The sequence below is a fragment of the Propithecus coquereli genome, unplaced genomic scaffold (assembly GCF_000956105.1).
Source record: "Propithecus coquereli isolate 6110/MARCELLA unplaced genomic scaffold, Pcoq_1.0 Scaffold316, whole genome shotgun sequence".
NCBI lineage: Eukaryota > Metazoa > Chordata > Mammalia > Primates > Indriidae > Propithecus > Propithecus coquereli.
This window is the reverse complement of record NW_012148797.1, coordinates 2298549-2314579: the sequence shown is the minus strand read 5'-3', so window position 1 is coordinate 2314579 and position 16031 is coordinate 2298549. Positions and strand designations below refer to the sequence as shown.

General features: G+C 47.4%; 1 protein-coding gene across 1 annotated transcript in view; it reads right to left on the bottom strand.

The window, feature by feature from the left end:
* Positions 1-6480: 6480 nt before the first annotated feature.
* The window catches only part of STAB2 (stabilin 2), a 168907-nt gene continuing 159356 nt past the window's right edge, over positions 6481-16031 (bottom strand). The window contains exons 62-67 of the mRNA XM_012650245.1: positions 14582-14701; positions 13398-13538; positions 11295-11405; positions 10270-10398; positions 9083-9199; positions 6481-6966 (exon numbers count right to left, since the gene is read on the bottom strand). Of these exons, the coding sequence (XP_012505699.1) occupies positions 6916-6966; positions 9083-9199; positions 10270-10398; positions 11295-11405; positions 13398-13538; positions 14582-14701 (669 nt within the window). The 3' untranslated portion in view covers positions 6481-6915. The remainder of the gene's footprint in view (positions 6967-9082; positions 9200-10269; positions 10399-11294; positions 11406-13397; positions 13539-14581; positions 14702-16031) is intronic.

The following is a 16031-nucleotide window of genomic DNA, read 5'->3' as shown; positions in this document are numbered from 1 at the left end:
TTGTAAAGCAATCAGAATAACTTTAGTTTGAACTTAAGTAGTAAGTAACTTTAGTATTCAAAAAATTACTGTTTTTTTTAAAACATTGCATAGACTGATTTTCTAAGAATTATGTGAACACAAAATCATAGTTCGGGGCAGTCCGTGCTAGGGAGACTCACGGCACCCATAGCAGGTCTCCTTGGAAGGGACTTGCACAGGTGATTTTACCTGATTTTTAAAATATTTTAGGTGTTTGGCTTAGAGCTCTCACTTTCCTCCTAACATATCCCCTCTCTTTTTAATTTTTAAAAACTTTTCCTCTTTAGCTCTATTTTCTGCTATCACCATTGATACCATGTAACATAAACCACCTGCTACTGATTTGGGCATATCTCAGACGAAATCACTAGTTGCTTTGAATGCATTGGGCCTCTTAATTATTGCAAAGGAGAAATGAAAAGTAGTCTCGACTCCTAGCTAATTTAGCTTCAGACGAATGAAATGGCTTTTCCTTCTCTCTTCCTCTCAAAGGGCCTTTTATGCAGAAGTGGATGTGCTCAATATCGGAATTCCACTTTTCCAAGTGCTCATTTTCTGCCAAACACCCACTTGAGGCCCTTGTCTAGAATGCTCTAGGGATAAATTTGGCGAGAGGCAGGATTCCTTGATTACTCTGTTCAACTAATAGCCTGTTTTACCCTCTTAATATTGATTTCCTTTTGTACCAGTTTGTTTGTTTATTTTTTGCCTTAGTATTTTGGAGCTTGGCTCAAAGTTCAGCTCACCTTTGATGCTACCAGTGAGTGGGTGAAGAGAAGGGAAGGGAAGGGAGTGAATTTGCTCTGATGCAGGGTCAACAAACTTTTCCCGGAAAGGGCCAGATAGGAAATGTTTTTGGCTTTGCAGGCCGTTGGCTGTTGCTGCTACTCTAGGAATGGGCACGGCTGTGTTCCATTACAACCCAATTTACCAAAATAGGCTGTGGGCTGGATTTGGCCCTCAGGCTGTGGCTTGCTGGCCCCTGTTCTAATGGATCGCGTTGGTGGCAATGGCAAGATTCCCTTGCAGAGAGCATGCTGGTGACTAACCTTGTAGGTGGGTTGCAGATAGGAGAAAGAAGCTCTGGATAAATGTGCCATGTTCTCTCATGAGCTGCTTTCTGGGCATATTTATGTGTATGGCCAGTGTGTGTACTCGAGCTGTAGGCTTGAGTACTCATTGAATATACCTCTCATTGCACTGCATTTTTTTTGTAAGTGTGCTAGTATTGGGTGCTGGGCTCAGCTGCCCAGATGACCCTTGGGACTGAAGGACTTATTCCCCACTGCTGGGGTGCTGCTGGCTGGCCTTTCACTGCTGCTACCCTCTTTGGAAGTTTCTCCTGCTGAAGACCCCTGCCTGCCCGGGTCCTGCCCCCTTCCTGCTGGTAACCCTTGACTGCTTCATGTGGAGGTACAAAGGCCTGGCCTCCCCACCCGAACTCTGGAGAACCCTGTGGGGCCATCCCAGCTCCAGAGCTCCCCAGGCACCTCCCCTGCCTGGCCCTGCCAGACCCACAGCACTCCCGGTAAACTTCCCTGCATGCCAGTCTCCGTGTTGGCGTCTTCTTTCGGGGAACCCGACCTGTGACAGTGCTTCTGTACTTTTCTAGTCCTGCAGGCTTGAACTCGGACTTAGAAGATTGTTTTCTAATTGTTTAATGGAATGACAAATTACGCCTGTATGATATCAGGCATAATACATGCAAATTAGGTAGACGTAAGTATTTATTCTAATGTGAATTTGCTATTTATTCTAAATGTTGATTTTATGTGTTCTGTGCTATTGAACTTACTGCCAAATAAAAGTTTGAATTGTATCATCTGGGTTATTGTCATCTGTTTTGAGTGCTTAAGTCAGCGGCAAAGCCATGTTAAATTCTAATGAATCCACAGTGTTGTTTTCTAAACATGCCTTTTTCCTGGGACTTGAGGTTATTTCTACTAAAAGAAATTAAGGAAGTCTTGGATAAAAAAAAGATTCTAATGGACCCCAAGAAGGATATCCTTGAGAGAAGAGGTCAAAGGTGATGAGTTCTCAGCACACCCCCCCTCAGCAAGCACACCCCCTTGCTTCTGGAGCCTGAAGCCTGTGTAGTTAAGCCCCAGATGGAAGGTCGGGGTGAGCACAGCCCCCAGTGGGCAGCAGGTGACCTGTAATGCGCCACCGCAGGGAGTTCCCTCCTCCAGAACAGTGAGAAGCTGGTGGTTCACATGTTTATTTGTAATTGAATTATTGGGAAAGCTGGAAATGTTTTAAGGAAAGGAAATATGGAGTTAGGAGTGTTATGAAGTCAATTCAGTACTGGGTTTTGGATAAATTTATAAATAATTTGAAGACCTTATTTTTCTTTAATTTTTTTTTTTTTTTTTTTTTTGAGACAAAGTCTCACTCTGTTGCCCGGGCTAGAGTGCCGTGGCGTCAGCCTAGCTCACAGCAACCTCAGACTCCTGGGCTCAAGAGATCCTTCTGCCTCAGCCTCCCAAGTAGCTGGGACTACAGGCATACGCCACCATGCCTGGCTAATTTTTTCTCTCTCTATATATTTTTAGTTGTCCAGATCATTTCTTTCTATTTTTTAGTAGAGACGGGGTCTCGCTCTTGCTCAGGCTGGTCTCGAACTCCTGACCTTTGAGCGATCCACCCGCCTCGGCCTCCCAGAGTGCTAGAATTACAGGCGTCAGCCACCGCGCCCGGCCCTTTTCTTTAACTTTTTAAGTGTGTGTGTTTAATATCTTTAAATCCTTGACATCTCATTTTGCTGATACCTTTATCTCGTTCACTCCTCCTGTGGATATTTTATTTTTTTCTCCTTTGAATCACTTGCCTTTTTGTGCCTGTAATGGTGGGTGTTGGTGGACTCGCTATCAGATCTGCCCCACATTCGTTTTTGGGGCGGTTTCCTGGAAGCTTGGCATTGTTCCCATCACAGCGTGTCATCCAAGAGAAAGTGACAAGCTGCTTCTCTGACAGAAACGGGGCCTGCTTCTCTTTCTTGGATTTGCGAACGAGCTTACGAGACACTCTGGGGCTTCCAGAACTTTGGACTTGGCTCAGCAGAAATCCTGATGATGTGGAATGAAGTTATTTGGGCTGTGAGGGCAACAGAGAGGGGCGTCTGAGATCTGCCCAACCCGGCTTTCCCCTCTGTCCCCAGCCCTGGCCAGTACTGCCACCGACGGACAACTCAGAACATGTGGATGGGAGGTTGATTGGTGTCGCAGGGATGGGGAAGGCACTTCGGATATTTCGAAGGCAAGGACCAGGCACATCAGACTTTCCGCGCTATGTGGGTGTGAAATACGGGAGTGATAAGGCCAATGCATGCCCCTGAGGAAATCTGCTGTAGGATGATTGGAGCCCTCAGAAGGCAGAGCAGGAAGACACCAGGTCTTTGGTGGTGTCACTGAGCCCCAGAGTGGAATCAACCCTGAAACCTCCCTCCTCCCTTCCTCTTGGTCTTCACCAGCCAATACATCCCAGTTGCTGTGTAAGCTAATTTGGAGTCGGGTTTTTGAGTCCTTGCTCATTGCTACAGTAATGCCAGCATACGGCTGATACATGATCCTAACAACCTTGGGAGGCTGGTTTACGGCTTTCCCTTAACTGTGAAGTGAAGGAGCTTTCAGTTGAACCTATTTCTTCTGATTATAAATCTCAGATGTTTCTAAGAAGGTACACACACACCCCTCCTCTTGTCTGTGCCTCAGGGCTAGGATCCCAGCAAATAATAGTCCTGAGAAAGGGATATAACAGGAGCTTGACATAATGGAAAAATATGTGGGTCTGGACAACACGAATAAGAGGCTTTGTTGAGTGTTTCTTTATAAATCTGTGGCTTGGTTGGGCTCCGATGTAATTTTCCTTGTATAAAGATGCAACCTAAAGCTAAGTCCCTTGGGATGTTTCTGCATTCTCCTCTGAGTGGGCCCTGACCTATCTGCTGTCCTATAGGGTGCACGTTCAGGGCAGCGGCCTGGACTCTGCCTTCCGCAATCGCTCACATCCGAAGGACTTGGATTTTATTTGTACACTTTAATTGGACCAAGCTGTTTCCAGTTGGGGACTTGATCCCTCGCAGGTGTAGAATAAAGGTGCTAAGGAAGTTGTCGGTCCAAAGTTTTGTATCCAGAGTTTCAATGCAAAATGAATAAGATTTCAGATTTTCAGAACTCAGCCTGTTGAAAACTGATAATAAAAACATGGCGAGACTGTGAGAGATCTTCCACTGGGAGACGGGGAGAAATGAAATGAAATTTCACACCCTAATGAAATCTAGAGCCAAAATCCATGTATGCTGGGGATGCGGGCCTTGGGCCAGGGGCTGCAGGGAGGAAGGAGAGCGCTGGGCTTAGGGAGAGGGAAGCTGAGTTCCTCCACCCACGTCCCAGCCAGTAGTGTCACCTGTGGCTGCATGTGGTTTCTCTGGGCCTCAGCTTCTCATGGGTAAAAGTATGGTTGGATCAGTGGTTGTCAAACATTTTTTGGCCATTCCTGGAACTCTTCCCCCACCCCCAGCTCCCTAATAATCTAAAGAAAAAAACTATATATAAATCACATAAGAGTGGAACTGCTTTACTTGTGGAGGCGTTGTAGGGTGTGCAAGCCCCCCCCCAAAACCCTGTGCTCACGGAGCATGGTGATCTCAGGTCATCTTCAGTTGTGACACTCCGCGATTTTAGATTCTAGGGAAGATGAGTTTCAATGTGGCAGGAAAATAGAGTACACCATGGGTGCCAGTGGCTGCGAGGGGCTGAGTGCCAGGTCTCAGCGGAGGGGCTTTCCCAGTAAAGGGAAAGCACTGGGTCCCTTCAGCCTTCTGGCTTGTTTTGAGTCAGCAGGCCCCAGTGCATCCATGGCCTGGCTTCTATCCGGGCACCATCCACGCCTCTCTCCTCTCTCTGTCTCTCTCTCTCTCTCCCTCGATGGTTTCACCCCAAGGCTGGTTTCTTCCGGTGGGTGGGGCAGAGGTTTTTCTTTGCCTTCTGAAGGAAGGGTTTTTGGTCATATCACTCTAGCTGTGAGTTCCAAAGCAGAGGGGTATCTTCTTCCTTCTTTGGTGGGTTAATTGTACTAAAAAAACCCCAAAGCCAGCCCGCCTATGATATTTGGAAAGATGGAGCATTATTAATACTAGTGGTCATGTCTTCAATTTTTTTTGAGATACAGTTAACAACATACCATAAAATTCAGTTTTTTCATTAAAATTCAGTTTGAAAGTGTACAATTTAGTGTTTTTTAGTATATTCATAAGGTGGTATGACCATCACTACTATCAAATTCTAGAATACTTTTATCACCCCAAAAGAAACCCTGTGTCCATTATCAGTAACTCCTCCTTCCACCCCTCATCATTAATCTACTTCTGTCTCTATTGCCTATTTGACATTTCATATAAATGGAATCATATGTGTCCTTTGTAACTAGCTTCTTTCACTTAACATACCTTTTTAATGATTTTTTTTTTTTTATGAAGGGGTAGGAAGTTGTGAGGAGGGGGGCTCAGTTTCCTTGTCTTTTTTTTTGTTGTTGTTGTTGTTGAGACAGGGTCTCACTCTGCCACCCTGGGTAGAGTGCTGTGGCGTCATTTTAGCCCACTGCAACCTCAAACTCCTGGACTCTAAGTGATCCTTCTGCCTCAGCCTCCCGAGTATTTGGGACTACAGGTGCACGCCAAGACACCTGGCCGGTTTTTTTATCCTTTGTTTTTGGTAGAGACAGGGGTGTTGCTCTTGCTCAGGCTGGTCTCGAACTCCTGAGCTCAAGTAATCTTCCCGCCTCCGCCTCCCAGAGTGCTAGGATTATAGGTGTGTAAATACTTAACATGTTTTCAAGGTTCATCCAAATTATTGCATGTAGCAGTACTTCACATTTTTTTAGGGCTGAATAATATTCCACTGTGTGGAATACCACCATTTTAGTCATTCATTAGTTGATGGACATTTGGACTGTTTCCAAATTTCGGCTATTATAAATAATGCTGCTCTGAACATCCACCCAACGTTTTTGGGTGGGCATGTTTTCATTTCTCTTAGGTATATATCTATGAGTGGGATTTTTGGGTCACAGAGTAACTCTATGTTTAACTTTTTGAGGAACTGCCAAACTGTTTCCTACAGTGGCTGCACCATTTTACATTCCCAACAGCAATGTCTGAGGGTTCCGTTTTCCCCATATCCTCTCTAATACATGTTATTGTCTGTCTTTTTGATTACAGACATCCTCGTGGGTGTGAAGGGGCATCTCGCTGTGGTTATCATGTCTTCTTAAAGTAAACACAAAAACAAGCGAATGAGTGAATTAAGAAAGAAGAATTTACAAGGCTGGTGATGACTAACTGAAAAGGCCCCCAATCAGTCCTATTAAAGTAGATTTTGCCTTCAAAGTTCAACCCTTCCTGTTTGGGTGAAGTCCCAAAACACTAGATCTGTTCCATTGACTTTATTTCTGTTCCACAAACATTTATTGAGCACATTTCCCGTGCCAGGCACTGGGCTAGGGGCTGAGATACAAAGACAAACGAGGCAAGGCCCTGCCTCCGGGAGCTTACAATCTAACAGGGAAGGAAGACAAGATCACAGTTACCCATGGTGTAGGGCAGAATGTGGCAAGTTGCCCCCCGAAGGTGCAAAGGAAGAACAGCGGAGGGTCGGAGGAGGGAGAAGTCCCCCTGGGTGGACATAGTAACATGACCCCGCACCCACAGAAACAGAACTCCCAGATTAACCAAAGAGATGAGGTACGGCTTTTGAGCGCTTTGCACTTTAAAACGTCAGAGGACCTTGCATTCCCCAAAGGCAGCTGGTGCTGAGAATTCACAGTGGACGGTCTGGGTGAGGAGGCTCTGTGGGCCCTGAGGGCGGTGGGTGACGGCCAACTTCTACGTCCAGGCCCTCACAGCGCCCCCAGGGGGTCGCTGCTCTCGAGCTGCTGCTCACCACAGTCCTGAAAAAGAGAGAGCTGTGAACCACGCGGTGAGGGCGCGGGTCGTCCCGTTGTTGAATCCTTCCAGGCTGAACGTTTCTCATGGCCACTGAGGTGAGGCCCAAGACACGATTCTCCCCGAGTGCCCTGTGGTGGGCGCATTCGTTCATCAGACATGGCGCTGCCTCGTGCTGGAAGGTGGGATGGTCTGGTGGGTAGGGCCACCCAGTCTGGGGTTCCATTCAGTCTCTGCTGCTTGAAGCTGGGTGGCCCTGGACAAATCACCCCAACTCTGCAGTTTCCTCATCTACCAAGGGTCATAACAATATTTACCTCGCAGGGAGGTGTGAGGGTTAAACGAGACACGACGTTTAGCAAGGTAGAAGCACCCCACAAAAGGTGGCATATAATATTATAAAAACTCCTTTCAGGTTGAAAATTCATCCTGAATCGGGGGGTGGCTCTTGCAGGTCTGAGAGAGCATAATCAGAGGCCACGTTCCAGAGATGGCCACGCCAAACCCTCTGCTGTCTTGAGCTCTGACCAGCACCGAGGCTTTGGGAATTAGCGTCGTGGATGCTAGAAATGGTTTTTCGTGGGTGAAACGAGTGGTGCTGAAGGTGTCTGCACTGGCTACAGATACTGTATTACACCTCCACCCCCAGTGTAAAAGGCACGCAAATGTACCACGTCACTGTACGTCAGGCTTAGGATTCTTGTTACCAGAATATTTTTGCCACCTGGCCCAAACAGAAGGTTTAGCTGAATCCTGCTTCTAGGTTACTCCCTCGCCTGCCTCAGGTGAATCTTTTGTGCACGGTGCTGATGGAGCCTCAGAAGAAGACAGATGCTTGGGAAGGCATGGGTGCTTTGAAGAGGATGTAACATTTTTGCCCTGCTTTGCAATGAAGTTGATCTCAACAATGCTTACAGGAATAAACACCTCATAGTTAATAAATGCAATTTAGCTGAACTTACGCTTGAAATGTGGACCCGAAATTTTACATGGTTAGGGTAAAAGACAGGCTGTGATTTGCAATCTGGTTATTTTTCAATCTATTGTAAATATATTGAATCTGCTACCACAGGCACAAAGAACCACAACATATTTACTTTTGGTTTACTTCAGAAAAATAATAACATCTATTGCACTGCACAAGCTTAAACACGGTGCAAGAAAACATTTTTGTAATGTTTCAGTGCTAACATATAAAAATTCAATAACTATAGTCTTGCAGAGGAAATAACATATGTATGTGCACTAAACAATTACGTCAGTTATCTGCCTTTGGTTGATTTTACGTGAGGATTGTAGACCCACACAAACCAGGATTCCAGTGTTTCCTTAGACCTGAGTTACGGTGTCAGCTCAGTCTGCTAGGTAAACAAGGATGCTCAACATACTGGCCGTCAATTTTTCTGATTGTTATATAAAAGGAAAAATTAAGTTTCATTCCTAATTTTTCAATCCAGAACTAGTAATAAACTGCAGGCAGTATGTACCTTCCACACTCAGTGTGAACGGGGTACCCTGCCAATGGGTCCCCCTGGGTTGAAGTCAGTGGAGGCCCCATCGAAGCCCAAGGATGACTGACTGTGGAGGTAAATGGTCCCTTCTTGGGAGGCCAGCGCAGAACATTAACCCATTGCTATAAAAGGGATCATCAAAGAAAAGTAGCTCCAGATCCAAGCAGCAGCTCTGACAACAGGCAGAAAAGTCTTGGAGAACAATGTCAGTCAATATATGTTTAAAGGGTAGCTAAAGGAAAACTTTTTTTTATGGCCTTATGTCTTGTTTTACACCTGCTACCTCGTAAATGCTTGTGGCCGAATTCAGCCCAAGGCAGATTTTCAGTGTGACCTCTCAGCTGGTCCTGAGATTGAGGTTGGGCAACCTCTGGTTCTCCCCTACCCCTCCAACTATTCGACGATTCTGCTGTCTGCCCAAAAGGAACCAGGAACTCTGGACAACCGCATTGGGTACAGTCTTGCAAAGCTGCCTTATAGGCTTGTTGCCTGACACACGTTCTAGAAGTGAACTTTTCTTGGTGCAAAGCCCTCCACTGAGATTTGCTGAAAGATATCACGACCCTGCACCCCTAGCTGAACCCGTTCCTAGATAAGATTGCAAACTCACCGCGAAGGGGTCATAGGAAGGTTCTGAGGGAGCTGAGGTTGTGCTCTCGTACATGGGGTTCGAAACGTTCTCAGGCTGCTGCTTGCCAAGAGCTGGAACATCAATATCCTCTTCCGACTGTTCGGAAAGACAAGCGTGAGGGCTGACAGCCAAAGCACGAGTGTCTCATCCAAGTTGGCAGGTGAGGCGAGCCACCCTCTGCTGCTGGAAGCTTTTTCTTTTTAACAGTACTTTGTTGCGATATGATTTACATATAATAAAATGCATCAACCTTAAGGTTCAGCTCAGTGACAGCTTATGCACATCTACCCAGGTGTGACCACCGCCAAAATCAGCACACAGGGTGCTTCCGCCCCTCGAGGAAGAGCTCTTGTGCCCCTTGTCTGCCAATACCCCCTCCCACCCAGGGTAACCGCTGTTCTGACTCCTGTCACCCTGGAGTGGTGTTGCTTGTCCTTGAACTTAATATGAACGAAATCATACAGCATGTACACCTTTGCTAAAACGGTGTTTTTGAGCTTTGCTCCTGGAGACTATAAATATGCAAGGTCTCTGTTAGAAGGCATAACTGCTGCTTGGGGGCTCTGCATAGCCTTTCCTAGCGTGTTTTGAGGAGGAGGCAGCAGGAGAGGGTGGGCCAGGGAAGAGGACAAAGTACGTGGGAAGGATGCTCACTACCTGGTCGGCCAAGCAATTGCTGCTGACCTGGATGTGGACTCAACTATTCAAATAGAGAGAAATGAGTTCCACTGGCTGCAGCACGAAGCCTCTAACTGTGCAAGTCCGTGACCCTGTCCCCCAACCGTGAGAACAAGTCTTGAAGCCCAAGCCAAATCATGGCGCGCACTTGCGTGGTGAATCCTCTAAGGTGAATGTGACTCCTAGGCCAAACCCCCGGCTTAGAGGCTCGGGGTCTTGCTACTGGCAGCCCCTCACCCTCTTCACCAAGCCCTGTCCCAGTCATAGGAAGGGCTGGGAGCCGCCACTGCTGCTTCTCCCAGGGGCAGAGACCCCGCTTGGGAGGCAGGAAGCATGGGGTGGGGTAGCTGCCTCTGCTGCTGTGCCGAGCGCCAACTCCTGGGTGGGGTCCCTGAATCAGCCAGTCATCTGGAGTGGCCCGGATCAGGGACTGGATTTTGGAGGGACCCCCCCCACCATTATCATGGGCCCATTTTTCTCTCTCTTACCTCAAAATGCTGGAAGCCAATTGTTCTCCGGTTTAGCCGAAAGTAAGAACGAGCAGCAAAAGCAATGGCTCCAGTGACCAGGAAGACGGCAAGGACCATCCCTATTACCAGGCCAGGGTGGGTCGAAGTCTGAACATACAGAGGGAAGGGCCAATTCTTAAAACTAGTGATTCCCCGAAAGTGGTACACCTGCTGGAGCTCACCCCATTGTTGCTGGCCTGAGACATCTTGGAGCCAGTTGGGATAAAAGTAATGATATGTGAACATGTATCTGGCCCTTACTACTACCAGGGTCTGTTCTAAGCCCCTTTCCTGAAATAATCGATTTAAGTGTTATAATAACACAAAGAGATAGGGACAATTATTATTGTTCCCATTTTTATATATGGGAATTGAGGCACAGAGAGGTTGAACACTTGTCCAATATCACACAGTCAGTTAATGGTAAAAGTAGGTTTTGAACCTAGTCTGGCTTTGGAGCTTACGTGCTTAACCACTATGCTATGGAACTTTCCAGCAGCTAGCAGCTCACCCCTCCTTCCTGATTGGGGGAAAAAGTTAGAACACTAACTAAAACAACAACAACCAACTTTTATATACCATGTACTTTGTGCCAGGGACTATTCTAAGTATTTTTCATTTATCTATTGACTTATGGCCTTTTCCAAAACCCAGGAGGGAAGCAATGTGAGCCGAATTTTGCAGATGAAAAAATTGGGGCCCAGAGATACTACAAAGTTGGGGGGCCAACCCAGAGTTCAGGATTTCTCACCGTCGTCCAGTGGTCCCTGCTTTGCCCCATCCTGCCCCTTTCAGTGAACAGATCCTAATGGTGACAGGTGCTGTCTCCGAATGCCTGGGAGCGGGGATGAGCCGGGGTTGGGCATCCCAAAGCCAGCTGCCTTGGATGTGGGAGCTTCCTCCAGGCCCCAGAGGAGGGAGGTGGTGGATGGGACTCCCAGCAACAGTTTGCCTCTTGGACATGGTTTCCTCCTGGTCCCTCCCCAGGAACCCCGCATACTCACCACTGGGGCGGGGGGTGCTTTTAAAGGCCTGGAAATTACATGAATGATTCCATTGGAGGCAAAGATGTCCCACTGCAGAATGGCTCTTCCATCCACAAACCTGGTCTCCTTCTAGGGAAATGAGAAGAAGCTGATAGAGATCTGCAGCTATGTGGCTTTTCCTCCACGTGGGCAGCGCTCTGTGGAGGCTCCCAGAGTCTGGGCTTCAGGCCTGTCTTCACTGATGGGCAGCACCAGACTTCTGCTCACCGTCTGGACCGCCCAGAACATGTTAGTTGCCCTTATGCCAACAAGCTTACCCCAGGACTGTAGGGAACCTCAGGGGTCATTTGTCCAACCCATTTGTCTGACACATGAGCGATCAAAAGAACAATAGCTTGCCCAAGACTAGCCAGGTGACAAATCCCATGCCTCTGGACTCTGAGTCCACTGCTCTGAACATCACACCACACTGTTAGAGAAGGGATTGTTTAGGTGATCAGCTCCCAGTGTGATCCACGGCTTGTTGTGTGGGCAGAAGCTGAAGCCCCACACCCCACCTGCTGAATCACAATCTGCATTTTAACAAATCTCCAGGTGATTCAAATGCACATTAAAGTTCGAGAAGCACTAGTCTAAACTACTGCTCTTCAATAATAAAGATTATTTATTGGGTACGAATTAAAAAACAATACTTATTTAGCACTTGCTACATGTCAGTGCTATTCTCTGCATGTCACAAGCCTTGAATCACGGAGGCTATGATTTAGACATCGTGGTTATCACCATCACCACCACCACTACCAGCACTGTCATCATCATCAATATCACCACCATCATCATCACAATCATTATCAATATCATCACCATCATCGTAATTACCATTATCATCATCACCATCACCATCATCACCATCACCATCATCACCACCATAATCATCACCATCATTATCATCACAATCATTATCAATATCAATATCATCACCATCATTACCATTATCATCATCACCATCACCATCATCACCACCATAATCATCATCACCATCATCGTCATCACGATCATTATCAATATCATCACTTAAGGGGTTCAGAACATGCCACCCCAAAATATGCCATTTTGGCACCTGATTATTTTGAGCTGAAGGCACTCGAGAAACAGCAGACGCAGGGAGGGGTCTCTCACCTCCTCCTTTCTACCTAAAAGCAGGTTATAAAATTTCCTATGAGAAAGATGCCTTTTCTGTTCCAGAAGAGAAGAACATTCTCATCATTGCAGACTGGGAGTTGATGCCAAAATGGATCTGTAGAAATAAATCTACCAAAATAATCCTTATTTTCCATCAGTTTCCCTCATCTATTTCCTAGTCACTGTCCTGCAAATTACTGCCCTTACCCTAAACCCCTTTGCTTTGTCACTTCTCCACAAATTTATCATTTTTTCGTTTAAAAGTATATAATGTATAAGCTCTTATTCTTAACTGCTTCTTTGAGTCTTCATTTTCCATAAGAGGACTCCCTTGTGCACATCAAAGTTCAAATACAACGTGTGTGCTTTTCTCCTGGTAATCTGTCTTATGTCAGTTTAATTCTCAGGCCCAGCCAAAAGCCCTAAGAAGGTAGAAGGAAGTTTTTCCTCCCTTACATCACCATCATCAAAGTAATGACAATGACCACCACCGTCATCATCAACACCAACACCATCGCCATCATCCCTACTTTTCAAATGAGGAAATGGAGGCTCAGGAAGGTTGGATAATTTGCCTAAGTTCTTACAGCTAGCAAGTGGCAGAACTGGGATTCCTCCCAGGGTCATTTGACTTCAAAGCTCACCGCAATGCCTGGGAGAGACTGACAAGTGGGCAGAAACACAGGTGGGGGATCAGACAGCTAAAATGGTGTCACTTATCATTCTTTATCACGAGCTACTGAGGCTGGCCTGTCTCCCAAGGGGTAGGGGCTGCCTAATTGTCAGTGTGCTATGCTGTGGCGTGCGGTTAATACCATTCCCTGCCTGCAGGTTTAGAGTTTATTTTCACATTAGAATAGTTGCCATCTATTAAGCACCTACTTTATCCCTTTGCATGCATTATCTCCAGTTCTCCCAGAAACCCCAGACGTTTCATACCAGATGGAGCGGGTCCTGGCTGGAGGTGATGAGAAGCTGGCTTCCCAGCCTCGTTTGCAGGGTGGTACCGTTGACAAGGTCGCTGTAGGAAAACATGCTGACATTGGAGAGGTGGTGCTCGATGTCCCGCCCAGACAGGGTCTGAGAGGAAAGGAGAAACACAAGAATGGTCTTTTTGGGGGATGGACACGCTTGAAGTTCTGACTTGGGTGGGGCAAGGGCAAAATACGTAACCAAACATTTATACCCCCATAATATGCTGAAATTAAAAAAAAAAAAGCCAAACAATATTTTGTCTTTTTCCTTTTTTCTTAATGGTGCATGCAAAGGAAACTATTTCATTTTTTTAATGATAAATACGACAGAGAACAACGATCACTTCTCATGGCCTTGGCTTTCCTGCATCCGGCTGGAGATCAGGAAATGTCGAGTTTTTCTCAGGCTTTTGTTTGTTTGGGCTCTGCCGACAGCTCACCTATAGCTAGGATGTGGGATTGAAAGTCATCTTTATTGTCTAAAGCAGAGCTTCCCAATGGTGTCCTGGGAAGAGAGAGTGTCTTGAATGGGCAACAGGTGGGCAGAAGGATTGCTCCTCTCCGCCCTGGGGCAGCCGGTGGGGCTGTCAGAGCCTGCAGGTCAGCCATCTGTGGGTGCACTGAGTACATACCGCCAATTCCTCACGTTACGTGTGCCGTGACTGTGTGGTAGAGCGACTGCATCAGTGGCCCTGGTTTCTCCCTCCACCCCAGATCCTCGCCCTTTGCCATGTAACTCTGAGTGCCTCCCACCTTGACTTTGGGCTCAGCCACGTGACCTGTTGGGCCAGGGGCATGTTAGCAAATGCGACCAAACAGAGGCTTGAGAAGCACCTGGGAGGATGAGGGGGCTTTCTCTGGCCACTCTTGCTCCTTGCCAGTGCCCCGAGAACATACCCAGCCTAGCCTGCTGGAGGGTGACAGCCCCATGGAGCAGAGCCATCGCTGGGCCAGCCAGAGCCTCTGACAGCTGGTCTCAGACCCGAGCATGGCAAGGCGGAAGGAGTGACAGCTGATCCGCAGGAGTCTGAGCTAAATAAACGTATGGCCACTGAGTTCTGGGGTAATTTGCGACAGACACAGCATTGTTGTGGTGACAGATAACAGATGCTAATAATCTAAAGCGCAGGTGCCAGGGACCTGACTCACCTCACTTCCCTCCAGCCCGCTGTTCTGTGGCGCAAAGAGGGTGCCACGGATGGACAGGTCAGTCAGGTGTTCCAGAAACGCCCGGCCTCTGGCCGAGCTGTTGGAATAGGCCAGCACGTCCTGGGGAGAGCAAGGAAGTCATCAGACGGGCCAGCCCTGGCGTGCGAGGACCAGGGCAGCTGGAGAGGCTTGCAGGGCATCACCCACCCAGGACTATTCCTGTTCAGGCTGCCGCTCCTGTGCTGTGTCTTCTGACTACCCCTCGGGAGAGTTCTAGGAGGGCTTTTCCTTTCCTCAGAAAATCTTATGGGCTAAGACACAGCTGCATCCCAGACCATCCTCAACATGGCAGCCTGAGCAGTCCTTTGAAACGTGGGTCAAATCTTGAGTTTCCTCTTCTCAAACCTTGCAAAGGCCCCCGCTTCACTCAGAGGAAGAAAGTGTCCCTAACGGTCCTTGAGACCCCAAACATTTGGCCACTGTTGCTCCTTGGAGCTTGTGCCCTGCTGTCCCCTCTCACTCACCCTGTTCTAGCCATCTGGGCTTCCTTGCTGCTCCTCAGACTGGCCCGCCATGCTCTTGCCGTCCATTCTTTGCCCAGTGTTCCTTCTGCCTGGGAAGTTCTTCCCCCAAGTCTGCACAGCCCAATCCCTCTCCTTTGTTTACACTGTGCTCACATGTCCCCTTCTCCCTAATGCCACCCCCATCCCTCCACACAGAACAGGGGTCTGGGGGTGCCCCCCACCCATGCACCACGTTTGCTTTTACCATCGGATATGCATTCAATACTATTTACTTGTTTGTTCTGTTTCTTGCTTATTTTGTTTGCCTATTTTGTTCACTGATGTATCTCGAGCACATAGTAATTGCTCAACGAATATTCACTGAATGACTTTCAAGAAGTCGCCTCACCCAGTTTTACTTTGTCATTGCTCAGGCAGCGCTACTGAGGCTCAGAGAAGGGGAGTGATTTGCTGAAGGGTTTTGTTCTGACACTGTCTTTGCTTGAAATGCTGTCGCAAGCCAAGCTCCCATGCAGCAGAAACATTGGTGTGGGTGTTTATTGTTAGTGTATTTATGGTGGCCCTGAGTTTTAGACCAGTGAGACAGATACCTTTGGTCCCTGGGCAAAGGCTCACCATTTTCCTGTCCTTGATCTAGCTCCTGAGTGGATCCTGCAAGCCATATACTCATGCCCAGTCCCCTCTCCTCACTGGTTGTCGGTTCTGCTGGGGACAGTGGCCCAGTCACTGGCTGCCCTTGTTCCCACAATAAAGGATGAGAGTGAGTCTGGCACCAGGCTGGCTGGGTTTGAGCCCAGCTCGGGGGTGTTAGGCTTTATCCTTGATCTTGCTAAGCCTCAGTATCTTCATCTAAAAAATGGAAATATTAGAAGAAGTGACCTCATAAGGTTGCATGAGGATTTATTCCTTCTAACAGGTGATTATGG